The sequence below is a fragment of the Zea mays genome, chromosome 2, assembly GCF_902167145.1.
Source record: "Zea mays cultivar B73 chromosome 2, Zm-B73-REFERENCE-NAM-5.0, whole genome shotgun sequence".
NCBI lineage: Eukaryota > Viridiplantae > Streptophyta > Magnoliopsida > Poales > Poaceae > Zea > Zea mays.
The window spans coordinates 174,621,408-174,648,814 of NC_050097.1; the positions used below are offsets into that span (position 1 = coordinate 174,621,408).

At 44.7% G+C, this 27,407-nt stretch overlaps 1 protein-coding gene and 1 pseudogene across 1 annotated transcript; both read left to right on the forward strand.

Moving 5' to 3' along the window:
* The first annotated feature begins 2,750 nt into the window (after positions 1-2,750).
* On the forward strand, positions 2,751-4,388 carry LOC103649096 (ferredoxin--NADP reductase, leaf isozyme 1, chloroplastic-like; annotated as a pseudogene).
* Positions 4,389-7,344: 2,956 nt separating this feature from the next.
* LOC100037793 (cytidine deaminase 2) lies at positions 7,345-9,466 on the forward strand. The gene is made up of 5 exons (NM_001112494.1): positions 7,345-7,365; positions 8,489-8,548; positions 8,747-8,937; positions 9,076-9,180; positions 9,278-9,466. Exons 1-5 carry the CDS (start codon positions 7,350-7,352, stop codon positions 9,464-9,466), a joined length of 561 nt encoding a protein of 186 aa, NP_001105964.1. The 5' UTR covers positions 7,345-7,349.
* The last annotated feature ends 17,941 nt before the right edge of the window (positions 9,467-27,407 follow it).

A 27,407-nucleotide genomic window follows, 5' to 3' on the forward strand; every position in this document is an offset into this window, starting at 1 on the left:
TAAATTACAAATGTACCTTCGGCTTGAAAGAAGGCCAAAGTACAAGCGTGACGCAAAAGCAAATGCCAAGTCAGCGTGAACAGTACGGGAGCACTGTTCATCTATTTATAGGCACGGGACGCAGCCCATGTAAAATTACACTCATGCCCTTTACATTTGCTAATAACTCTATAGTAATCCATCGGGGTCTAAATAGCCTTTTCCCCTTTAAGTCGGTTTCCTTTTCTGCTATCACGCCGAAGCTCCCCTACGCATAGCTTCGGCTCTGCGCCATCCTTCGTATTCTTTGTGCTTCTTCACACTGTGATTTTGACCTAAGTCCGAAGGTACATGTTCATGTATCATACTCCAGAAACATTGTTAAATCATGTTTTTGAGGACCTTCGGAAGCCGAAGGCCCCCAACAATAAGGATCGACTTATTTTTCTTTTTGGTGTAGGTTGAATTATGAGTTAGAGCACATTGCTAGAGAAAGTGCATTCAATATTGGTTAAGAATCGACTACACTAGCGGATTCCCAACTGGTACTAAGCAACAGAGGCTAAATACATCGATATTTAGTTCTAGTTGCTTTAGTACCAATTCTTGGCTCAAACTAGTACTAATGGGACATATATACAAATATACAAGCAAGTAGCATAGTAACATTTAAAACTAGTAATGTGTGTACACTTAGAGCCGAGATATTTTATTAAATCAAAAGGCAGTAGTTCCTTCCTTTCTTTTTGAAGTGTTCCAACTGAAACATCACTTATAGCATCAAATATAGCCCTAAGGGATAGTTTACTAAAACATCACTCATAGCCCTAAAGACTAGTTTATTAGAACATCACTCATAGCCATAATATCTAGTTGGATACACCTATTCATTGCCTTACTAAGGTCTAGTTCATGATTCATCTTTACCACAGTGCTGGCGATAAGACAACGACGACAAGGAAGGAAAGTGACAAATAGTTGCAAACCAGCCCTTAGCGGAGGAAATAAAAAAATATTGAACTCAAACATCACTCAAAACTCTAAGCGCTAATTTACTAAAACATAGTTCATAATACACCATTTATAGCCCTAAGGGCTATTGAATGTATCTTATTTTCTTCTTAAGGGCTAGTTCATGATTTAACTTCTACATTTCATGGTATCTTAGTAGGGTTTCTATAAAAACACATAAAACAAAAAACTAGGGTTTAATATTGAGCTAAAAATAATGGATGTCCTTGTTAAAATAATGGTTGTCAGCAGGTAAATAATACTCTCTCTATATCAAAATAGAATTTGTTTTGCTTCTTTAGTGGATTCATCATTATATAGTTGAATATAAACATAAAAATCAAGAGCTAAAACAAATACTATTTTGAACTGGATGGAATATTCGATAAGTAATTGAGACATTAGTTTAACAATCTAAATGAGACTGGTCGATAGCGCATCGCTCTTTGTGTATTTGTGTCTAGAACAGATAGATTTAACAGGAAAAAGTGCTAGCGTTCAGTGGCTAGGGGCCCTCTGTTTTGGGGGGCCCGGTGCGGCCGCACCAACCGCACCCTCTCAGGTACGGCTCTGGACAAGTATCAATGTTGCATGCAATGGCGATAACAAGTTATCCTAACACTCAATGGTGGTGTGGTCAGAGGGGCTCAACGTACGAGCTCATGAATGAGAAAGCCTCGAGGAATGCCAAATTTATAGGAAGAAAATTTAATATCAGTTCTATCTAGGAATTGATAATAAAGACGTTTGGGCGGGAACAAAAAACCAGAGAAAATTTAGTACCGAATCTTTTTTAAGAATCGGAAACTTCAAGTCGTGAGCGGAGAAAAAAAATAAACATAGAAGACAAGTTGTTAAGTAACCTGTCACAGTAGTGCTTTCATATATTCTAATTGAGGGCCCCTTTGGCAGGGCTCTGACTTCTCCAAAAACGGCTTTAGCTCTGGCTCACGAGGTGAAACCACTTCTTTAGATGAGCCAAAGCTATTCTAAAAATCATTTGGCAAAACGGCTTATAGGTTGTTTTTCAGAAAGACCCTTGTATATGTATATCTCTCCTGTACGTGGCTAGGGATTGAGGGGAGGACCAAAAAATAATAATTTGGACTGGTGGGAGGGCTATTGTGCAAAAATGACGTGAGCTAAAGCCGGGTGAGCCACTTTTTTTGGCTCATGCCCTCTAGTTCATTTTGGAAAAGCACTTCACTGGTGAAGCCATTTGAAAAAGAGGTGTTTAGCACAACTTTTGCATGAGCCAGAGCCGAAGCTGAAAAATAAGCCCTACCAAAGGGGCCCTGAAAAATGAATTGAAGACACTTTTGTAAAACAATCTCTACAACTATTAAGCGTCATCTGTAGACTGCCCCCGCTCTACCCAGCCTCCCGCGGATCCCGCGCGCGCACGGCAGACAATCGCCGCCGAGGATACCGCCGCCCGCCCGCCCCCCACCCAGACGCGATTCCCCCGCCGAGGATCCCGTCGCTCGCCCGCCCCCACCCAGCCGTGATTCCCCGCCCAACGCGCGTGGGTCACACGCACGTCGCGCCCGCCCGTCCTCCCGCCGCGAGTCACGGCCGCCCGTCGCGATTCCACGCCCGCCTAGGCACAGCCGCCGTCGTAGCACGCGCCATGGAGGAGCCTCCCGGCTACCGTGCGCGCTCCCCACGCTAGCTCACAGCTCACAAGGGATGACCAAAACCCCCAACCCAAAAATCCTAGCGACCAACCACATTGATAACCTCCACTGCCGCCGACGTTGATGCCCAGGCTCTCCCTCACCGTCACTGACGACGTCGCTGCCATGCCCTTTGCGCTTCGGCTTGGTGGTTCCCCAGCGCTCCGCCCGGGCTCGCAGTCCCCATCGTGGCTGCGCTTTGGCGGCAGGGCCGGGGCGCGGAAGGCGCTGTTCTGCTCCGCCGAGGACGCCAGGCGGTGTGGCACGGACGATGATGCGGAGGCGGAGGAGGGTCGGAGGAGAGGCGGGAGTCGCGTGCCATCAGATAGGAGGATAAGGGACAGGAATGCGGCCGCCGCGGTAGGTCAGCACACAATCTTCTTCTACAAATCCTGATCTGACTTGATTGGCACCCGAATATCTGATCCAGCGTGTTCCCCTGTGCGTGCTCATATCATAATGCAGGTGATCTGCAGCCAGGTGATAACGTCCAGATAACAGGACCAGTCGGCAAAGAAATGTTGATGCCCAAAGACCCCAACGCTACCATTATAATGGTAAGCTTCAGAGCCGACTCCAGTCCAGTACCTTACATACACACTGACGACAACCAGAGATTTTAATTACAGTCATGCTTGCCAATTGCTTCCAGCTTGCCACCGGTACAGGTATCGCTCTGTTCCGATCGTTCCTGTGGAAGATGTTCTTTGAGAAGCATGACGAGTACAAGTTACAGGCAGCGGTGTTGTAAAGTTCACACACTGGACAGAGAATGGCAAATAATGTGTGAGCCGCTCTTGTGCAGTTCAAAGGTCTAGGCTAGCTCTTCCTGGGTGTTCCAACGAGCAGCTCGTTGCTCTACAAGGAGGTCAGTACATCGATCTGTACAAGGAGGTCAGTACATCGATCTCTACAAGGTGCTCTTGTGCATTATTCAGGAGTTCAGGAAGATGAAGGAGAGAGCGCCAGAGAACTTCCGGGTCGACTACGCCGTCAGCCGGGAGCAGACGAACGCGGCGGGGGAGAGGATGTACATCCAGACCCGGATGGCGGAGTACAAAGAGGAATTGTAGGAGCTCCTGAAGAAGGACAACACCTACGTCTACATGTGTGGGCTGAAAGGCATGGAGAACGGTATCGATGACATTATGGTGTCACTAGCTGAAAAAGACGGTATGCAAATAATCTTTAATTTTGAACCCTTAGTTCCAACTGCTCTTGCTGTGAAATTGATGGTGGCGCTGAGACTTGTGTGGCATATATTGCTTACTTAAATGTCAAGAATCGACTGGTTCGACTACAAGAAGCAGCTGAAGAGGGGAGATCAATGGAATGTGGAGGTCTACTAACCGCTGAATTTTGCAGCTGACATTTTGTGTTGTGCGTATCTGTAAGTGAGGCCAGGGTGTACTGCGTATATAATGTAGATAGTGAGTGTGTTCTGCGTTTTTTTACTATGGCCGTCTCTGTTTATAGATTTGTATAAGTACTCTTAATATTATGCCTATTCGATTTTTTGTATGAGTAATGTGATCAAGTGCCCAAGAATTTCTGTCCCCACATTTTTTTGATTTGCAAAGATCTTGTAGATATATTATTTTTTTAGTTTTGGTTTATGACAATCCTAGAGAAAATTTTATTTTATTTTGCATCGAAACTGATACCCTACACAATGAACATTTGCCCCTGACAACCAACAGAAGTTACACAACAAGCTTACTGCAATATCATAGACCATACTGTCCCTCTCTTTTTTTCCTGCACATTTATCGTGTTTCTTCTTTTTTCCTGTGCAGTAAATATATAGTTATTATACTAATGCAGAAGCATGCATAAGAAAAAGGCGAACAGCAACTGCGTACTATATTTGCAGGAATATTCTGCTCTCCAGTATTGCACACACACTCTACTCTGTATTTCTCCAGTATTGATCGTCTTGCTTGATAACGCAGATGATACAATAGTACAAGTTATTATTTGACCCTGATTGTTGCCTCTGCAGGTAAAGCCAACAAAGTTCAATATTTACAATAACTCGATGTGTCCAGGGTTTGCAAGACAAGATTAAGCAGCTCTAAGATTAAGATAGTTGTCATCGATCTTGCCACAATTTTTACTTGAGCTGAGCAGATAACAAGCAACTTGGGGTATTGATATTTATTTTTCTGTCTTGTTTAATCTATTTGTTCAACTAATTTCAAAACAGTTAGTGCTTCTGCATCTCATCACAGATCCTGAATACTTCCTTTGTCAAAGCTTTCACTTGTTTGAAGGTAATGATTCTTTGATTATGCACTAATCTTATATGTGTTTCTACATTGCATTCATTTACCAAATCTGTAAGATGCATTCTACCATTTCATGATGTCCCTTATTTACATGTGTAAAATGATCCACATCAATAAAAATCGTCCCTTCATATTCTGAAGCAAAATAACAAGCTTACATGCTATTACTGACTCCAGGAAGACGTCGGCCTATAAATCGTTATCATGCAGCCTGCTGGAATGCCACAGCGGGACAGGAGCATGGGGATGAGCAGGTAAGCCTCCCTTACTTTTTTTCAACTGATATATTCCTCTTATTGTGTCTAAATAATACATTTTTATGTCATAGTAAAACACAAATATAAATTTAGTAGCTTTAATTTAGAGAACTTCGTTCACGCGGACAAACATGTTAAGATCCTATAAAGATTCATTTTTTGGTGCAGCGCTCGATAGTTCCACTTCAGCGCAGCAGCATGGTAAGGAGAAAAATATGTGCTACTTATTAATATGTGTCGTAAAAAATCATAAAACTAGAATAGATCTGCTAAGTTTTGGGACCCTCAATTTTTGGAGCTCCTATGCGAGCGCACGGCTCGCACATTCCTAGGTCCGGCCTTGAGCATGTCCTTGCTAACAGAGAAACAAGCCATGGCAGTTGGAAATGATATGATCGTCTTATATAGGAGTAGTTATCTACTGTAAATCTGAGAGACATACTAAGCTCTTAATAGTGTTCATTTTCTTTTGAAACAAGCACGTATGTGTCATACATGCACATATTGTCTTTCTTGCTTCCAAGACTGGCTTCCAAGCTTTCACCAGAGGAGTAAGCTCTATTTTGTTTCGTTTTTTTCTGACAGGCGCAAGATGACAGCAAGTGGCGCCGGATCCCGACGTTCGGCGACTGGAACCTGCGGGACGACATGCCTGTCACCCAATACTTGCAAGCAGGGACTTCTTCATCGTTGTGTCGCCGGCAGAGAAGGACGACAACGAGGATCTGTTCAAGGTGCCCCAGTGTTCCCTGCCAAGCCCTACAACTACAAGAAGGTGAAACAAAATAGGACGTTGCATTAGTTTCTCTCGCCAATTAATTACACTCAGGGGGGAAAAGTTTCTTTCACCAGCTCTGAAGATAGTATCAGTTAACACTGTTTCATATCTCCATTTCCATATACATTATACCCAATCAGCACTAGCGAGCGATGAGAAAGATACTGAACAATTCTATGATCTAAGCATGGAATTATAATCATTGAAACTCTGCTGCTACTGTTACTTGGTTCATATGCTGATATATACATCCAAGCTCGCCCGCACTGCCACCTCCACAGTTTATCATGGTGCTTTTGACCCTGCTTGACAGAACCAGTAGTGATGTATATATAGGTCATTTTACCTATTTTGCATGAATATGGCAATGTTTAGTTGTAAGGCTGTATAAATGGGATTTATGATTGTGACGAAAACTAAGAACTCATGAATTTGTTTTAGTTCTAGGAGCTAGCTCAGGCTTACGAGGTCCTTAGTGATCCTGAAAATCAAGAGATCTATGATGGTAGTGTTCTTAATCACTTTTATGCTTTTTCTTAGTGATGAACTGAAGTTTTTTAATCTTTGGACATGTCTTTCCCAGATAGAGACAACATAATCCTACACCTGTTTTATTATTGGAGTAATGCGGTGCTACATGTATGGTTCTCTTCTTAAAGTTGTAAGACTAAGGATCACCTTTTCCCCTTCGAACAAGGTGACAAGTCATTATGAGTTTATCACAGTGATTTGCTTGTTTTCTGCACAACACATGTCCATACATATGTTATAGTTGCACTTTTTACCCCGTTGCAACGCACGGATATTTACCTAGTGTATGTTAAGAGCTCCGGTGAAGATACTATTAAACTACTTTTTTTGCATTGCCCACACGTAAGGAGAAATAATGAGGTACCAAATGACGCCGACGAAGAATCCATCCGCTACAACGAGGAGGGGACGCCCAAGCAGGCAGGGCAACGAGGAAAACGTGCAAGCTCCAACGTGACGTCTCCAGCGTGGGTGATGAAGACGTGAATGTGTTATGCGTGGCCGGACGGTGGTCGGCGCCGTCGGACCTGATGACGTCTCCAGGTCCGTAGAGTTCGTTCCGACGGCGTCGTCGCCCGCCTCCCCAAGTCCCAATCAGCCCAGCCGCGGACAGGGTGGTCATCTTGCCCCACTCCGCAGTGACCTTGGGTGGTTCTTATTTTTAGACGACACCCCTACCCGACCCGATCGGCGGGAGAGCACGAGACGCCAGCGCCATCCATCGCGGCAAAAGCCGAGACGACCCAGGAATCTCGGCACCGTCGCCCCCCTTTCTCTCTCGCTCAAAAGTTGCTGCTGGAGCCCTCTCCCCTCTCTCCGACCACCAACCATGGATGAGGCGCAAGGTACGTCTCTCTCTTATCGTACGTGATGGATAGCAGTAACTGATCCGGTGCGTTGTACGATCTGCGGCCGCTTCGCTTGCCCCTACCCCGCACCCGCTCCCTGGTTCGAATTCCAGCTCTGTTCTCGGTTCTGTCTCGGGGGAGCAAGATGTGGTGGTGGGGGGGGGGGGGGGGGGGGGGTGATTGAGCCAGCGATTCTGGCGCGGCGGCGCCAATGGGGCCATCGGGGCGACGGGGCATGTCGTTTCATCTACCTCGTGTAGGCTCTGCTCCGGTTCTTCTCGATCCTGTTCCGGGGCATGAATCCCCGTCGGTTACTACTTGTTCTGTGGAGTGCCCTTTTCCCGTCAGATTCCAATCAGATTGTGCATCACGAACCTGGATCTTACCACAAAAGGGTTGGTGGATGCACATGCATGTACCTTTGAGATGCAGATGCAGGTCCACATGTCAAATGCGTTCATATGATTTTGTAGTTTTGTCGTCGTGCTGTTTCCCTTTGAAGGTCCGTCAGTCTGCTTGCCTAGTGAAAAATACATACGTCGTCAGGCATGACATCCTGGGACAAATCCTGGAACAAGAACAACTTTTCTTTTTCTAAACTACGTCAAGTAGACAGACTGTACCGGTTGGATGCAACGGACAGTACCTAATAAAAGGAATGGTAATGTGACGTTTGGCTCCACGCATAAGGTTCTGCGCTGTTCATGCAGATCCCGAGCAATGACCCTTCTTCTAGAACATTCAGCTGTCTGACGGAAAATTGATCTTTTTACAAGTGGGGGAGTGACTAAGTGTTTCCCATGGATGGAATGATGTCTGAATTGCTTAACCGATGATCTGTTGTCTGGAAATTGAGCCAAACTATTGACTGTACAAGTCATAACTGAAGTCTTGAACTAAACCGAAGTTTATGTCTTGCTCCTAAAGGGTCCTACATTATTTTTGACTGCTGCAACTTTTGTTGCCTGCCAACCTGATTTCTTTGTGGATGGATACAAGTTCAAGGACAAGGAAAATTGCTGAAGTTGGTCGCTTAAAATTGGTTGTATAATAACGAACATTAACGTATCGGTTTCTTCTGATAAATCATGACCTTAATGTATGCGCTTTCCTACTGCAGTTGTGGAGTCAAAGGATGGAACCATCTCGGTTGCTTCTGCATTTGCTGGTTATCAGGAAGGTGAGAGCATTGCTGCAGTAATAATAATTATTAGTCTAATTCCCTTGTCGTTGCACAGCTTTACCTGCTGGCAGAAGTTCAACATTGCCATTGACCAATGACCTCTAAGGTCACAGTTTCACCATTTGGTAAAATTTGCTTTTATGTAACAGCAGCAAGAAAACTGATCTAAGACACGCATTTTGGTGAATTTTGCAGCTGTGCAAGACAGGGATCACAAATTCTTGACAAAAGCAGTGGAAGAAGCATATCGAGGAGTCGATTGCGGTGACGGAGGTCCATTCGGAGCAGTTGTCGTCTGTAATGACGAAGTAGTAGTCAGCTGCCATAACATGGTTCTGAAGCACACTGACCCTACTGCGCATGCTGAAGTAACTGCAATTAGAGAGGTAAATTACCTGAAGGCTACCATTAGCAGTTGCTCTAAGGAAAATTGTCATTACTTTGATCTCGTTCTGTAATCTTCCTGGCAGTTAATTCCATTATTTGCTGTGTGGTTTGATGGTTGATGTATGTCCATATTTTAGGCTTGCAAAAAGCTTGGGAAAATTGAGCTCTCAGACTGCGAAATTTACGCGTCCTGCGAGCCATGCCCAATGTGCTTTGGTGCAGTTCATCTCTCCCGAATCAAGGTTCGTACTTTACTGTTCTGACTGATTGCCTAAAATGATTAAGCATAGCTGGAGCTTATTGAGTGTTGTCTAAACATGCCTACTCCTCTTGCAACAGAGGCTGGTTTATGGGGCCAAGGCAGAGGCTGCCATCGCCATTGGATTTGATGACTTCATTGCAGATGCTCTGAGAGGCACTGGGTTCTACCAGAAGGCCAACTTGGAGATCAAGAAAGCTGACGGCAATGGTGCATTGATCGCTGAGCAAGTCTTTGAAAAGACTAAAGAGAAGTTCCAGATGTACTGATGCTGAGCAGAAGAGAGATCTCAGATTTGTACAATGCTTACTCATAAGGACAAGAAATAATACAGTGCCCAAATGTCCATTGTTTCGGGAAAAAAATCTCAATTCCACTGTTCAACATTTTGATGATGCCTGAATTTCTTGTTAACAGACACAAGATTGTTATTTGCTGTAAAATGTGCAGTTGATGGAATATACTTTCTCCCTGTCTGATGGTGCCATTTAGCACATTAAATTCGAGTATGAGGTCCCTTTCCTGACGTTTTATGTTTTCAGGTACCATTGTTTTTGAGGAATTTCAGGTACCATTGTAGATTGAGGGCCTGTTTGGGAGGGCTCCCAAACTGGCTCTGGCTCTTAGAAGAGCCCTTCCAAACAGTCTAAAAAAAGAGCTCTCAACAAAGAGCACTAAGAAGGCAGAGACATTTTTGTAGAGAGAAGCCAGAGCCAAAAAAAAATTGGTTCCTAGTGGCTCATCTCTATCTTACTCTTCTCTCGCGTCATGAAAAGTCGTTTTGTCAAACGATTTACTCTATTAAAAAACACTAACTTCTATAGAGGAGCTGCTCTCGAAGAGAAGCTAGAGAGCTAGAGCCGGAGTTATTTTTGGAGGAGCCAAAGCTGTTCCAAACTACTGCTGCATTCTGTGGATACTACATGCCCACATTTTAACATGGTGTACATGTAAATCTTTTTTTCTCATTTCCCACTTATTGACGCATTTTGTTTGGCATAAAGTATCAACAGACCACTGTAAAATCTTGGGATGCTACGTGCCCACATTTTAATATGTTGAACACGTAAAATCTTTTTCTGTCCAGATTTTTCTAAAGTCTAGTGGCGCAAATCGCAAACGAGACTGTATGCATGCATTGTAGTGATGAGTTATGGGTCGTGCTTTTCCTTACAGTCCCACCAACGTGATATATGTATCATTGCTGGTCGCAAACCTGGTTTCAGATGGCATCTACTCTATCTAGTGTGTTTTCTCTTTTGAACTTTAATGATCCATACATTTGTTCGTTTGTGCATAGGACTTCAAATCTAGCTCTTGTGATTTTTTAAATTTAATTATAGGAAACAAAACCTCAAAAATAAGCACTACATCCGTTCTCGAATATTTATCGTTCGCTAGCTTATTTTTAAACTAAAACGCGACAAATAAAAAAGAACGGAAGGAGTATGTCGTAAGTACCTAAGGATCTATTGAATGATTGGATATGTTCCACGAACTCCAGGGGTGACCCAATTTGATAAACATGTCAATGTGAGGCGGTATTGTACGTCAATGTCAGGCTATCCACGTAAACATAGACGATACTGTAGAGAAGAGATGTGTTAGGTATATACATAGAGATATATGTGTACCTGCCAATAGATAGGGTTTAGACAAATCTATATTTCTCCGTATTCAAATTTATTTCAATCTTTCATCCTCTAGTCTTGTCTATGCCCACTGGAAAGGAATAAATTTTATTCAAACTCGATGCTTTGACTTAAACTGCTACCTTCTATTACTATTTTACCCTAAAATAAAAATATTGCTTTCACATCTTAGTAAATTTAATTGAAACTTGCTAAGAATGATTCATTATAACAGTGCGCAACTATATGCAGATTAACAAGACTTTGTCTATACATAGAACTTACATTAAATCTTAGAACTAAAGCCTTATATTCACACTTAAAAGTTTAAGCAAAACTAATCAAAATTACTTAAAAATTTGAGCAAAACTAATCAATTTTTTAGATGACTTAATATGACAACAGACTAGTTCATGCAGATTATAACAGGTAGGTTCAATTGTGAAATCCACATCTACAATTTAAAATCTTATGTTCATATTATAAAATTTCCAATTTATTCACAAAATGATGGTTATAACGTCTATTTCGTGCAGACTGTGCACCTCAGATTTAAATGTATGTCTCTGGTCAAAAGATGGACACTAAGAGCATGTTTGGCATAGCTCCAGAGCTAAACTCTAAAGAAAGCTAGATAAAATCTTATCAAACAGTTTAACTCTAGAGTTGTTAACTTCATGGAGTCTTTTAAGTTGTATTACAAAAAATTTGGAGTATCGCTTTTGCTATTATGAAATCCCTCAAAACCAATTATATGGAGTTGTGAATAATTTACCCACCACTAACATTGGTTATGAGAATAGTGTTTCCCTTTACTTCCTTCCACACCAGAACTTTTCTTCCCTACACCTTAGTTGTCGATAGGAGTAGAAAATAAGGCGACATCGAGGAGGTCGTCGACTCAGACGTGGAGGGCATCGTTCTCCATATCAGACCAAAAGGATAGAGGTGACCTCCCTTTCTTGGTGGTCGAACTGGCAGGCGGGCGCGGGCCAGGGTGGCTCGTCAGGGAGGGGCGAGGCTCCTCGTCGGGGGCGAAGCAAGGCTACTCGTCAGGGCATGGTTGCTTGTCCGCGGTGAAAGGGGCGGAGCCAGGTTATCCAGTGTGGGTACGATCGCACCCAGGAAAAAAATCGAAAAACCAGTTATTACCCTTAAAATTTGAACCCATTTTCTTAAAACTCATACATAGCTTCTATTTCTATAAAGTGGTGCACCCCCTCTTTCTCTCTAGCTCCGCCCTGCGCGGCAGGGCAAGCGGACAAGGGCGGCTCGTTTGGGGTGGGGTAGAGATGCGCAATGGAGAAGGTTGAGGCCTTTGTCACCACCCTCTTCTCCATGGTCACCCCAACCCGATCATCTTCTAGGTAAGCTAGCCGACGTCACTCTTCTGGATGCTCACGATCCAACGTTTGTACATATACTAGATGCATATATGTAGTTCATATGTATGTGTTGGCGATGTAGCTGCCTTTAGTTGTTACTATTTCTTACAAAAAATAGCGAAACTAGCATGTGTTTTGTCGGCGTTTTGGACCCGCGAGGACCGTCAACCGACCAGTGAATTTATCGCTGCGTGTCCCTGCCCAGATGGGTTGATGCAAGATGGAACACAAGCGGGAGGATGAGGCTTATATTATCTTGCACCGGGGTGCTCGTAGTAGGGGTTACAAGCATCGCGAGAGAGCGAGAGCGAGAGCGAGAGAAAGAGAGAGAGAGATAGAGGGTTTGGCCTTGAGGTGAGCTGTCTGAGCTAGCCTCCTCCGCGTCTCTCCTACTCTGCTTGCCTCTCTTTGCTCGCCCCGTCCCTGCGTGTGTCCGTCTGTCTCGTTGTTGCGTGCCTGTTGTCCCCGTGCATTAGGAAGGCCCTGGACGTCCCCTTTTATAGATACAAGGGGATGACCCAACTGTACAATGGGGTGTAGCTATGTGCTAACATGGCTGGCGGTGAAGTGCCTTGAGCCCTGCACGTGTGCTAACGTGGCTGTCAGAGAAGTGCCTTGAGCCCTGTAGAAACATAGCTGGCGGTGCGGCATGGACCTTGCTGACGTTTTCTTGCTTCCGTAAGGAGCTAAGAGCCATCGACGTAATGGTCGCACGCGGGGAACCATCATTACCTGCTATCGGAGTAGTTTGATGTGACTCCGGTCTTGTTCCATCGTAGCGAAGGGTGGCTAGCTAGTGGTAGGGCAATGATGTATCCCCTGTAGCGTAGTCGGTCCGAGGTCGAGGTCGGGTGAGGCGGAGACTTCTCCTAAGGTCGAGGTTGGGGTCGGGCGAGGATGTGACTCCTCCCGAGGCCGAGGCTGTGGCCGAGGCCCAAGTTCAGGCGAGAGGCCGAGGCCTGGGGTCGGGCGAGGCGGAGACCTTCCCTGAGGTCGGGGCCGAGGCCAGGGGTCGGGCGAGGCGGAGCTCCCTGTTGCGCCCGAGGCTGAACTCGGGGGAGGTCGAGACCTGCTGTCGTCAGTTTTACCCTGGTGGTTGGCACAGTAGCCGGAGCGGGGCGAACAATGCTGTTTTCCTGTCAGAACGGTCAGTGAAAGGGTGAAGTGACTACGGTCACTTCGACCTTGCCGACTGAGGCGCGCGTGTCAGGATAAGGTGTCAGGCGATCCCCGCATTGAATGTGCATGCGATACGGTCGGTTGGTAAGACGATTTGGCCAAGGTCGCTGCACGACAAAGTTCGCCCGAGCTTAGCCTTGGGTGAGACGGGGGTGCGTCTGCCGACTGAGGGGACCCTTGGGCGAGGCGTGAATCCGTCCGGGACTACCGTCCTTGCCCGTGGCTGGGCTCGGATGAGGTCGCGTCCCTTGGTAGACGAGGCCTTGAGTTGAAACGCGCTTTATCAGCTGTTTATGGTTTGTTCTGAAGATGTTTTTCAGCCGTGTTTAGGAGCATTGGGAGTACCCCTAATTACGGTACCCGACATGTTTCAATCTAGGAAACTGGTGTCTGCTTCAAACACATGCACTTTGTCTATTTTGTATGTGTATTTGGTAGGATCTATACAGTTGTTAGCAGTATAGCCTTTTGGTTTATACTTGTCTGACACTTGGTATTGATGTTATGTATTGTTTATAAAATAGTTAATTATTCAATACTCATTCATGACTTTGTGTCTACTATCGTGGATAGATACACCAAGTATACGATATCCTCCCGATCAGTCAACCTCTGAAAAAGTTTTATTATAATGGACACATTTCATGATCTTGTGGAAACATCTCTTTTTTTTGCATGGAACTAGAATATAATGATCATGTGATATTTTTTAGATAAAAACTTTATTTATATGATTTCGACTAATCTTGAGATAATATTATATTTGAGAATTTTTATTAACAAAAAATAATATATACAACTTATTATCCATAGTAAACATATGAACACTCAAATCAAGGGTAAACATGTCTTCTCGCAAAAAACACTTACTTTTGTAACTGATTGCTAAAGACACAGGTAGACTCTCTCTCTTCTTTAGTCTTTTTATTTTTATAAATTAAACAATAAATTAAGCAAAACTAAAGTATGTATAAGTGAAAAAATAAGATATTCCGGAATATATATAAAGGATATTGTTAGAGATAGTCTGACACCTTAAAATTTGCATCCTTAGAGGCTTAGACTGACCCTAACGAAAGATGTAAGTGGAGTTTTTGCCTCGTGTAGTCGTGTGTATAAACACTTCCAATCTACGTGCCCAGCCGGAGGAGGGCTAAAAATAGATACTCTCTCCTCAATGCATCACCTGCACGCGCCCACGGGAGACGGGAGCAATAATTTAGACTGGGAATCATTTAATACGCACTAGAGACAGAGGTTGGCAGAAGCAATCGTACCATTTTGCCTACCCAAATTCATGTTCCGTCGGAAACTCCATCCACATGATTGTTTTCCCTGCTATCCGCGCTCATGTACTTCGCATGACTGCGTATAAACCGATGATTGGTTAATGGTTATATACACATGCAGAGACTGATCTGCACACGCGGGATGGGAGGTTTCTAGATCCCAGCCCGTCCATACTAGTGCGAGTCTAGCGTTGACGAGCGTGCCAACCAATCATACGACATATTTTTGCATGTCCATGCAAACACTTTAGCTTGAGGCAAGCATACCATTTGCCTGCCATTTGACGTGTGCCATTTTGGGTCGGTCTTAGATATGGTTTGTCCATCTTTTGTATAACGGTATTAGAGCAACTCCAATAGTTTTCTAAGAAACTTCTCAAATTAGTATTTTAGAGAGTTTAGATGAAAACATCTCTCCAACAATCCCCTAAATTAACTTCTTAAAATTAATCCCTTCTGATTTAACCTCAGTTGTTCTCTAAATGTGGCTATACTATTCCAATTCTCGAAGTAATGTGGCGCTTTTTTTGTTCCGCGCCATTTTCCCACTTTCCCATGGGCACTGTCTCTATTCCCACCTTCTACCCACCACTGAAACAATCTTCCTCTTTGTTCCCCGCATCTACTCACGGCGCCGCAAATGGTCGCTCTGCGACGATTGTTCTCTTCGTCACGACGCCACGAGCATCCTTCCGCAGCAGGTCCCCTTCGCCACTCACTGGCGATTCTCGCTGCCAGGGTGCCTTCGTCGTGTCACAACTGGAGGTAGAAAGTCCGGCGATCATCGGAGTTGAGCGCGAAGAACATGAGAGGGATTCAGATGGAGAAGAAAGGTACAAGAAAGTATTGTTTTCTTCATTCGTATCCCTCAAAACTATTACAAGCCTAGCTTATATACCAGCCGGCCACCACAATCACAATACGGCCAAAACAGCCCACCAACTATATTTCAAAATTGTGTTTCCAGAATTAAACTCCCGTGCTCAGTCGCCACCATCCCCATTCGTGACAATACCTCCCCTGAAGAACCAGTTGTTCCCCAGATGGTTGCTTGTGGAAAACGAGATTTGAGCACGGTATAATCCTCCCAAGAAGCCATGTCGGCTGGAAGACCCATCCATTTGATCAACACATTAGTTACAGCTGCAGACCCTTTCCTGACCAAATGCCGGTCTAAAATGGCTTCTGGCATAGGAACAACATCTTTAGAGAATGTTGGGGTAGGTAAATCCCTAAATACTGGAACGTTGTTAGGAACATGAGGCTTGAGTTGTGAAACATGGAATATTGGATGAATGGCTGCCGATGCAGGAAGCTAGATCTTGTAGGCAGCAGTACCCAACTTCTCCAAGATGGGAAAGGGACCAAAATATTTGAAAGACAAATTAGCACATGGTCTATGAAACACTGAAGATTGGGCAAACGGTTGGAGTTTCAAATATACCATGTCCCCACTTGAAATTGTCTTGGAGATCTCTTAGCATCAGTATACTGTTTCATCCGATTTTGTGCCGTAGCCAGATTAACTTTGATCAATTCAAGAAATCTTGGCGCTGCTGTAATGTGAGCTGAGCATCTGAGGGTCCAAAGACATAGGAATAGGTAGCATCCCCCAGTTTGGATCCACTCCATACAGAGCTTTGAAGGGAGATAATTTCAAAGAAGAGTGGTAACTTGAGTTATACCATAGCTTTGTAGAGTCCAACCATTGAACCCATTGTGAATGTAAGACCTAAAATTGGTAGAGAAAAAAATATATATCATAAAATGATAAAATAAAGAAATAAGAATATCTAGGATATTGTTTTTCTAGAATTTTTGAAACCTTTGGAATTTAGTAGAACTTTTCTTGTTCATAATCAATTAAAGATATTAAAATAGTCATACGAGAAAGTGGGCATCTCATACTTATGAAATTGTGGGATACATTTTGTTGAAATAAAGAATCATAATTTAAACTTGACCTCAAAATTTTAAATGAAAACATAGAATAGAAAATAGAAGGGAATTTTTAATAAAACCATTTACTCCTTCCATAAATAAATGATAAGGAAAAGGATAGACAAAATAATATTGTAAACAATAGATTTTATATCAGGAAATATTTTGACATTTGAAAAGTTGAAGTTCAAAACATGTGTTAGAATTGAATTGAATTTAAAAGGGAGGGATTAGAAATGAGAGAAGAATATAGAAAAGAAAAAGAGAAAAGAGAAAAAAACATGTTTGGGCTGGATCTTCCTCCTCGCGGCCCATTTAGGCTTCCCTGCTCGGCCGGCAATTTCGGTGTCATTGCGCATCAGGCCCGCAGGTCAGCCTCGTCGTTCTCTCGCAAGCACGCGCTGCGCGTATCACCGCCCGCACTACCACGCGGGCCCCACCGGTCGGCCTTGGGTCGGGTCTTCTTCTTCTCGCGCGCGACTCGCTCATCCGCACACCGGCCGCCGGGAAATCCGTGGGTCGTTGCGCCAGCCGTACATGCCCTCGCCCGGCCAGACTCTCATGCGCGCGCTCGCCTGTGGACCCGTGGCCCACTGTGCCACGAACCCCGCATCGTCTGACCGTTTCCTACCCATGCGCGCTCGAATCCGCGGAGCTCGGAGTGCCTGCGCCGATCGCGGAGGTAGTTGAGGGAGCCATGGACCGACTCCCCAGGGCTATAAAGTCGTAGGCCTAGGACCGGTTCTCCTCTATTCCTCGTAACCCCACCACCATCGTCGTAGAACCGGGTGGATTACGCCGCCATCATCATGCACGGGTGGTCCGCCGCGGTAGGAACTCACACACCGCCCACAATCGGAGCGTGCGGCTGGTCGTAGAGCTTCGCTAGATCGCAGGGAAGCTGCTCGGGTTTTCTGCGGGCGGAGCTTGGAGCCGGGGCTCTGCTAATCGCTTGTCGGCGTCTGGCTTCCATCGCCGGGCCGTGCCACATCGCGAGACGTGATCTACAGACAGAGTCCCTCCCCGGTATGCTTTCAATCGGGTTCGCCTCCTCCTTCCCTTTAGAACAGTATAGGATTCGCTAGGTTTGATCCGGTTGGTGGCCGGATTGGTTGAATTCCGGCGAGGGCACCGCCTCGGCCGCGCCTGCGCCACCACGCCAGTCGCCGGGGGGGGATGAACCGGGCGCAGCCGTTAGATTCCTTGCCAACGGCCACGATAGGAATCTGCATTCCGTTTCGGTCGAGTCAATGTCGGCCGGAGATCAGCGGACGTACGGGTGAAAGGGAACCATGCTCGTAGACCGTTGGATCGGGATCCTGCGCTCGCGGGCTCGTACCGGTTCGCGTTGTGATCTGGGACGTTGGGGTTGGATCGAACGGCTGGGATGGCGTGGGAACATTTTTGTTTGGCAGATCTAATCTAGCGCGTTCAAATCTAATCCAACGGTCCACAGTTGCTGATACCCCTTCGCCCTGGAAGTCTTTTAAAAGAGCCCCTCAAGTTTACTCGAATAAACACGCCATCCTGGGGGTAGTGTTCACTGAGTCTGGAATATTTTATGAGTTAAACCCTGCCTTTCTCTATAACATTGCGCCAGTCCAGAAAGTTAGGAAATCAGGGAAATAAATTTAGAAATGGATTCTTAATATGAAAATAATGGCTACAATTTGTTTAATCCCTAGAAAATTTATATTAAGTCCAAATGAGTCCATTCCGATTTCTATAATTTTATAATATTATTGTTCATAATTTAGTACCACTGTTTTGACATGAATGTCACAATAAAATTCATATCCTATTTAATCTTGTACAAAACACATAAAATCCTTAGAAATTCATAACTTAAAATCTATAACTCTGATTTGATCCGTTCAAGTTGTGTTAGTCTCGTATAAATATTTACTAGTCGGTTGCCCGTGCGTTGCGACGGCTTACAATAATACCAACGTAAATTATCCATAAAAAAATTTCAAGATTTTTTATTGATTGTCTCCGCTCTTTGTAAAATATTTTTTTTAATTTGTCTAACTGATGTTATTGTTTACTCCATGCAATATGTCTTGGTACAACACGACCAATAAAGTGAGCGATTAGATGAGAGTTAACATTGACTGACTGAACGAACAGAGATTATAAAATGATATAATTCCACCATACAGAGACCAAATAAGAGAGTTTGTGAGCTCAAGTTTCTAAAATAAGTCACATAAAGTCAAACTTATAAAAAAGATAGATCAAAATATGAAGTGATTACTAAAGTCATGCATCAATAAAAACTGGATGTGTTGCATATAAATTATGCTAATTCGTAGCAATTACTAACGTTTAAAACCAACAAATAACCTTTCATTTTACTGCTAGTGTGACAATCATTGTTGCTTCATCCAATTCAGCAACCTCAAACACTATGGAGTCCATTACGTCAATGTGGTCTCCGAAACGACCTAATGCCTACAAGAGCCAAGAACGTCGTGTCGTACTTGGGTTGTAGCCTCGGCCCATAGTGCTGGCCCGACCCAACACGATTATATTTTTTATTTTACAAAAAAACGTATATACATATATATAATTTATATTTAATATTGAAAACATTTGAGCATGATGTTCTACTGGTTAGACAACTTCACCTAGTGTCTATCGCCCTTCTTTCATCAGGGCATGGGTTCAAACCCCACCTCATGCACTATTTTTAATATTTTACGTCGATTTAATAAAATGGGCCGACGACTAACGGGCTGGCCCGGCATAGTCAGCTGGCCGGCATGACGTCCCAGGGCTACGCCGATTTAATCAAATGGGCCGACGTCTAACGGGCTGGCCTGACACAGTCAGCTGGCCGGCATGACGTCCCTGAGCCAGAGTTGTGGCCCGTGGGCCTGGCCCATGCTGGGCCGCCGTTTGGCCATCTATAGGCGTGCAACAGATTAATTTGAAATAGCCGTGAGGGGTTATTTGTAAAAAGATGACGCGTGACGATCGTTGAAACTGGTGCTTTAAGTATAGTATAGAATTGTCAAGTAATATACGAATTGACTCAAGCCTAGCTACGGGTGCATAGGTTTCACCGAAATCCAAACCTTCGACTTGTGAATATCCCTTGGCCACAAGTCGAGCTTTGTTCCTTGTCACCAAATCATGCTCATCTCTACCCTGTAAGGCTCAATAGAGGAAACAAAAGAGTAATGTTCATAAAAATGAGCGACTCGAGATTGAGTTGTTACCCCCTTATGAATATCACCGAGGATGGAGTTCACGGGGTGATCTCTTTGAATCGCTTGATGGACTCTTGGGTGTGGCGGTCTTTGACCCTGTCCTTCTTGATCATCTTCCTTGTCATTATCATTGTCATCTCCCCCTTGATCATTATCCTCCTCTTGAGGTGGCTCATCTTCTTGATCTTCTTCTTCATTGTCTTGAGCTTGATCCTCATCTTGGGTTGGTGGAGATGCTTGCATGGAAGATGACGGTTGATCTTGAGCTTGTGTGGGCTCTTCGGATTCCTTACTACACACATCCCTAATGGACATGTTCCTTAGCACGATGCACGGAGCCTCATCATCATCTAGCTCATCAAGATCAACTTGCTCCACTTGGGAGCCATTAGTCTCATCAAACACAATGTCACAAGAAACCTCAACTAATCCAGTGGATTTGTTGAAGACTCTATATGCCCTTGAGTTTGAGTCATAACCAAGTAAAAAGCCTTCTACAGCCTTAGGAGCAAATTTAGATTTTCTACCTCTTTTAACAAGTATAAAGCATTTGCTACCAAAGACTCTAAAATATGAAACATTAGGCTTTTTACCAGTAAGGAGTTCATACGATGTTTTCTTGAGGATTCGATGAAGGTAGAGCCGGTTGATGGAGTAGCAGGTGGTGTTAATTGCCTCAGCCCAAAACCGGTCCGAAGTCTTGTACTCATCAAGCATGGTCCTTACCATGTCCAATAGAGTTCTATTCTTCCTCTCCACTACACCATTTTGTTGAGGTGTGTAGGGAGAAGAGAACTCATGCTTGATGCCCTCCTCCTCAAGAAAGCCTTCAATTTGAGGGTTCTTGAACTCTGTCCCGTTGTCGCTTCTTATCTTTTTTATTCTCAATCCAAACTTATTTTGAGCTCGTCTCAAGAATCCCTTTAAGGTCTCTTGGGTCTGAGAGTTTTCCTGTAAAAAGAATACCCAAGTGAAGCGAGAATAGTCATCCACAATAACTAGACAGTACTTACTCCTGCCGATACTTATGTAAGCGATTGGGCCGAATAAATTCATGTGGAGTAGCTCAAGCGGCCTGTCGGTCGTCATGATGTTCTTGTGTGGATGATGGGAGCCAACTTGCTTTCCTGCTTGACATGCGCTACAGACCCTGTCTTTCTCAAAATGAACATTGGTTAGTCCCAAAATGTGCTCTCCCTTTAGAAGCTTGTGAAGATTCTTCATGCCAACATGGGCTAGTCGGCGATGCTAGAGCCAACCCATATTAGTCTTAGCAGTTAAGCAAGTATCGAGTTCAGCTATATTAAAATCAACTAAGTATAGCTGACCATATAATACTCCTTTAAATGCTACTGAATCATCACTTCTTCTAAAGACAGTAACACCTATATCCGTAAAAAGACAGTTGTAGCCCATTTTACATAATTGAGAAACAGAAAGCAAATTGTAATCTAAAGAATCTTCAAGAAAAACATTGGAAATAGAATGGTCAGGTGATATATCAATTTTACCAAGTCCTTTGACCAGACCTTGATTTCCATTCCCGAATGTGATAGTTCTTTGGGGGTCTTTGTTTTCTCATAGGAGGAGAACATCTTTTTCTCCACTGTCATGTGGTTTGTGCATCCGCTATCAATTATCCAACTTGAGCCCCCGGATGCATAAACCTGCAAAACAATTTAGGTCTTGTTCTTAGGTACCCAAACGGTCTTGGGTCCTCTCACATTAGAAACAAGCACCTTGGGTATCCAAACACAGGTCTTGGAGCCCTTGTGTTTGCCCCCAACATATTTGACAACTATTTTGCCTGATTTGTTAGTAAGCACATAAGAGGCATCAAAAGTTTTGAATGAAACGTTATGATCATTTGATGCAGTAGGAGTTTTCTTTTTAGGCAATTTAACATGGGTTGATTGCCTAGAGCTAGAAGCCTCATTTTTATATATAAAAGCATGATGAGAAACAGAATGAGACTTCCTAGCATAAATTCTCCTAATCTTGTGCTCAGGGTAACCAGCAGGGTATAAAATATAACCTTCGTTATCTTGAGCCATCGGAGCCTTGCCCTTAACAAAATTAGACAATCTTTTGGGGGCATTAAGTTTAACATTGTCTCCCTGTTGGAAGCCAATGCCATCCTTAATGTCAAGGTGTCTCCCATTATAGAGCATGCTCCTAGCAAATTTAAATTTTTCATTTTCTATCTCATGCTCATTAATTTTACAAGTTAGTTGTGCTATATGATCATTTTGTTGTTTAATTAAAGCTAGGTGATCATGAATAGCATCAACATTAATGTCTCTACATCTAGTACAAATAGTATTATGATCAACACTAGATGTAGAGGGTTTGCAAGTATTTAATTCATCAATCTTAGCATGTAAAATAGCATTCTCATTTCTAAGATTGGAAATAGAAACATTGCAAACATTTAAATCTTTAGCCTTAGAAATTAACTTTTCATTCTCAGTTTTAAGGCTAGCAATTGATTCATTCAATTTATCAATCTTAGCAATTAAACTAGCATTATCATTTTAAGATTGACAATCGAATCATGACAAACATTTAATTTTTCAACCTTAGCAATCAAATTAACATTTTCAGTTCTAAGGTTGGAAATGGTGTCATGGCAAATGCTAAGCTCCATCGTCAAATTTTCATTTTTCTCTACTTCCTGAGCATAAGCATTTTTCACCTTAACATGCTTTTTGTTTTCCTTAATAAGGAATTCCTCTTGGCTATCCAAGAGTTCATCCTTCTCATGAATAGCTCCTATTAATTCATTTAATTTTTCTTTTTGTTGCATGTTAAGGTTGGCAAAAAGGGTAAGCAAATTTTCCTCATCTTCACTAGAGCAATCCTCATCATTAGATGTTGTATATTTAGTGGAGGCTCTAGATTTTACCTTCTTCCTTTTGTCGTCCTTTGTCATGAGGCACTTGTGCCCGACGTTGGGGAAGAGAAGTCCCTTGTTGACGGCGATGTTGGCGGCGTCCTCGTCGGAGGAGGAGTCGGTGGAGCTCATGTCGGAGTCCCATTCCCGACACACGTGGGCATCGTCGCCCTTCTTCTTGTAGTATCTCTTCTTCTCCTTCTTCCTCCCCTTCTTGTCGTTGTCCCTGTCACTATCACTAGACATAGGGAATTTAGAGATAAAATGATCGGGCTTACCACACTTGTAGCACACCCTTTTGGAGTGGGGTTTGTAATCCTTCCCCCTCCTTTGCTTGAGGATTTGGTGGAAGCTCTTGATGATGAGCGCCATTTCCTCGTTGTCGAGCTTAGAGGCGTCGATGGGGAGCCTACTTGATGTAGACTCTTCTTTCTTGTCCTCCGTCGCTTTGAATGCGACGGGTTGCACCTCGGGTGTGGAGGTGCCGTCTTGCTCGATGATTTGTTTGGAGCCTTTGATCATCAACTCAAAGCTCACAAATTTCCCTATCACTTCCTCAGGAGACATTAGCTTATATCTATGATCACCACGTATTAATTGCACTTGAGTACGATTGCGAAAAACAAGGGATCTTAGAATAACCTTGACCATCTCATGGTCATCCCATTTGATGCTCCCGAGGTTGCACACTTGATTCACCAAGGTCTTGAGCCGGTTGTACATAGCTTGTGGCTCCTCTCTTGGTTAAGGACGAATCGACCGAGCTCCCCCTCGATCGTCTCCCGCTTGGTGATCTTGGTCACCTCATCCCCTTCATGTGCGGTCTTTAGTACATCCCAAATCTCTTTGGCACTTTTTAGCCCTTGCGCCTTATTATACTCCTCTCGACATAGAGAGGCGAGGAGTATAGTAGTGGCTTGGGAGTCAAAGTGCCGGATTTGGGCAACTTCGTCTGAATCATATCCTTCGTTTCCTACGGATGGTACCTATGCTCCAAACTCAACAATGTCCCAAATGCTAGCGTAGAGTGAGGTTAGGTGATGCCTCATTTTATCACTACACATACAATAATCTTCACCATCAAAAACCGGTGGTTTGCTTAATGGGACAGAAAGTAAAGGAGTGCGTTTAGAAATGTGAGGATAGCGTAGGGGATTTACTAAACTTCTTGCGCTCATGGCGCTTAGAAGTGACGGACGACGTGTTGGAGCCGGAGGTGGAGGGCGACGAAGAATCGGTCTCGTAGTAGACCACTTTTTTCATCTTCTTCTTCTTGTCACCTCTCCGTTGTGACTTGATGGAGGAAGTGGATGCCTCCTTATGCTTGTGGCTGGACTCCCTCGAATGGGTTCTCCCCGAGCTTGTGGACTTGTTGCCACCGGTCACGGTCTCCCTCTTGGCGTGATCTCCCGACATCACTTCGAGTGGTTAGACTCTAATGAAGTAACGGGCTCGAATACCAATTGAAAGTCGCCTAGAGGGGGGTGGATAGGCGAAAACTGAAATTTACAAACTTTAAGCACACTTCAAGTTGGGGTTAGCGTTAGAATAAAAGATAAGTCCGGGAGAGAGTGGAAAACAAATCAACCAAGAGAATAAAGCGGATGACACGGTAATTTGTTTTACTGAGGTTCGGTTCCAAAGAACCTAGTCCTCGTTGAGGTGGTCACAAAGACCGAGTCTCTTTCAACCCTTTCCCTCTCTCAAACGGTCACCTAGACCGAGTGAGCTTTCTCCTTAATCAAACGGGTCACTTAGACCCCACAAGGACCACCACACACTTGGTGTCTCTTGCTTTGATTACAAGTCACTTAGAGAACAAGAATGAGGAAGAAGAAAGCCAACCAAGCAAATAAGAGCACAAGAAAAAACAAATGATCCTCTCACGACTAGAGTGGATTTTGAGACTTTGAGCGGACCGATCTCTTGAATTGTGTCTTTGGAGTGGTGTCTATTGCTCTTGTATTGAATGAGAAGTAGTGAATGCTTGGATGGTTGGAGTGGAGGTGGTTGGGGGGTATTTACAGCCCCCAACCACCAATTCAACCGTTGGGGTAGGTTGTTGTCGATGGGCGCACCGGACAGTCCGGTGCGCCACCGGGCACTGTCCGGTGCGCCAGCCACGTCACCCAACCGTTAGGTTCTGACTGTTTCGACCGTTGGAGCTTTGTCGTTTGGTGGCACCGGACAGTCCGGTGCCGCACCGGACAGGCACTGTTCACTGTCCGGTGCGCCTTCTGGCGGCTGCTCTGACTCTGCGCGAACTATCCGCGCACTGTTCACGTTGCAGGCGACCGTTGGAGTCGACCGTTGTGCTCGCTAGCCGTTGCTCCGCTGGTGCACTGGACAGTCCAGTGGTACACCAGATAGTCCGGTGAATTATAGCGGAGCGGCTCTTCTGAAACCCGAAGGTGGCAAGTTTGAAGTCGTACGGCCCTGGGCACCGGACACTGTCCGGTGGCACACCGGACAGTCCGGTGCGCCATACCAGGGTTCTCTTCGGTTTCTTTTGCTCCTTTCATTTTGAACCCTAACTTGATCTTTTTATTGGTTTGTGTTGAACCTTTAGCACCTGTAGAATATATAATCTAGAGCAAACTAGTTAGTCCAATTATTTGTGTTGGGCATTTGAAAGGGAATTAGGCTTACACCTAGTTCCTATATAATTTTGGTGGTTGAATTGCCCAACACAAATCTTTGGACTAACTAGTTTGCCCAAGTGTATAGATTATACAGGTGTAAAAGGTTCACACTCAGTCAATAAAAAGACCAAGTTTTGGATTCAACAAAGAAGCAAAGGGGCAACCGAAGGCACCCCTGGTCTGGCGCACCAGACTGTCCGGTGTGCCACCGGACATGTCCGGTGCACCAGGGGGACTCAGACTCAAACTCGCCACCTTCGGGAATTTCCAGAGGCGACTCGGCTATAATTCACCGGACTGTCCGGTGTACACCGGACAGTGTCCGGTGCGCCAAGGGAGGTCGGCCTCAGGAACTCGCCAGCTTCGGGAAACTCCAACGGCTAGTCCACTATAATTCACCGGACTGTCCGGTGTGCACCGGACTGTCCGGTGCGACTCCGGAGCAACGGCTACCTCCGCGCCAACGGCTACCTGCAGAGCAATAAATGCGCGCGCAGGAGTCAGAATCGCCCATGCTGGCACACCGGACAGCAAACAGTACCTGTCCGGTGTGCACCGGACACCCAGGCGGGCCCACAAGTCAGAAGCTCCAACGGTCAGAATCCAACGGCAGTGATGACGTGGCAGGGGGCACCGGACTGTCCGGTGTGCACCGGACTGTCCGGTGCGCCATCGAACAGACAGCCTCCCAACGGCCACTTTTGGTGGTTGGGGCTATAAATACCCCAACCACCCCACCATTCATTGCATCCAAGTTTTCCACTTCCCAACTACTACAAGAGCTCTAGCATTCAATTCTAGACACACCAAAGAGATCAAATCCTCTCCAATTCCACACAAAGCCTTAGTGACTAGTGAGAGTGATTTGTCGTGTTCATTTGAGCTCTTGCGCTTGGATTGCTTTCTCTCTTTCATTCTTTCTTGTGTTCAATACTCACTTGTAATCAAAGCAAGAGACATCAATTGTGTGGTGGTCCTTGTGGGGAGGTTTTGCTCCCGGTTGATTTGAGAAGAGAAAGCTCACTCGGTCCGAGGGACCGTTTGAGAGAGGGAAGGGTTGAAAGAGACCCGGCCTTTGTGGCCTCCTCAACGGGGAGTAGGTTTGCGAGAACCGAACCTCGGTAAAACAAATCCGTGTGTCTCACTTCATTATTCGCTTGCGATTTGTTTTGCGTCCTCTCTCGCGGACTCGTTTATATTTCTAACGCTAACCCGGCTTGTAGTTGTGTTTATATTTGTAAATTTCAGTTTCGCCCTATTCACCCCCCCTCTAGGCGACTATCAATTGGTATCAGAGCCCGGTGCTTCATTAGAGCCTAACCGCTCGAAGTGATGTCGGGAGATCACGCCAAGAAGGAGATGGAGACCGGCGAAAAGCCCACTACAAGCCACGGGAGCACTTCATCGGAAGAGTCCCGCACCAAGAGGAAGGAGAAGAAGAAGAGCTCCTCCAACGAAGGGAAGGAGAAGAAATCTTCTTCGCACCACAAAGAGAAGAAGGAGAGATCTTCCTCCCACAAGCCGCATCGGAGAGGGGATAAGCACAAAAGGATGAGGAAAGTGGTCTACTACGAGACCGACACTTCATCAACATCGACCTCCGACTCCGATGCGCCCTCCGTAACTTCTAAACGCCAAGAGCGTAAGAAGTTTAGTAAGATCCCCCTACATTACCCTCGCATTTCTAAAAATGCACCTTTACTTTCCGTCCCATTAGGTAAACCACCAACTTTTGATGGTGAAGATTATGCTAGGTGGAGTGATTTAATGCGATTTCATCTAACCTCACTCCACAAAAGTATATGGGATGTTGTTGAGTTTGGTGCACAGGTACCATCCGTAGGGGATAAAGACTATGATGAGGATGAGGTGGCCCAAATCGAGCACTTCAACTCTCAAGCAACAACAATACTCCTCGCCTCTTTAAGTAGAGAGGAGTACAACAAAGTTCAAGGGTTGAAGAGCGCCAAGGAAGTTTGGGATGTGCTCAAAACCGCGCACGAAGGAGATGAGCTCACCAAAATCACCAAGCGGG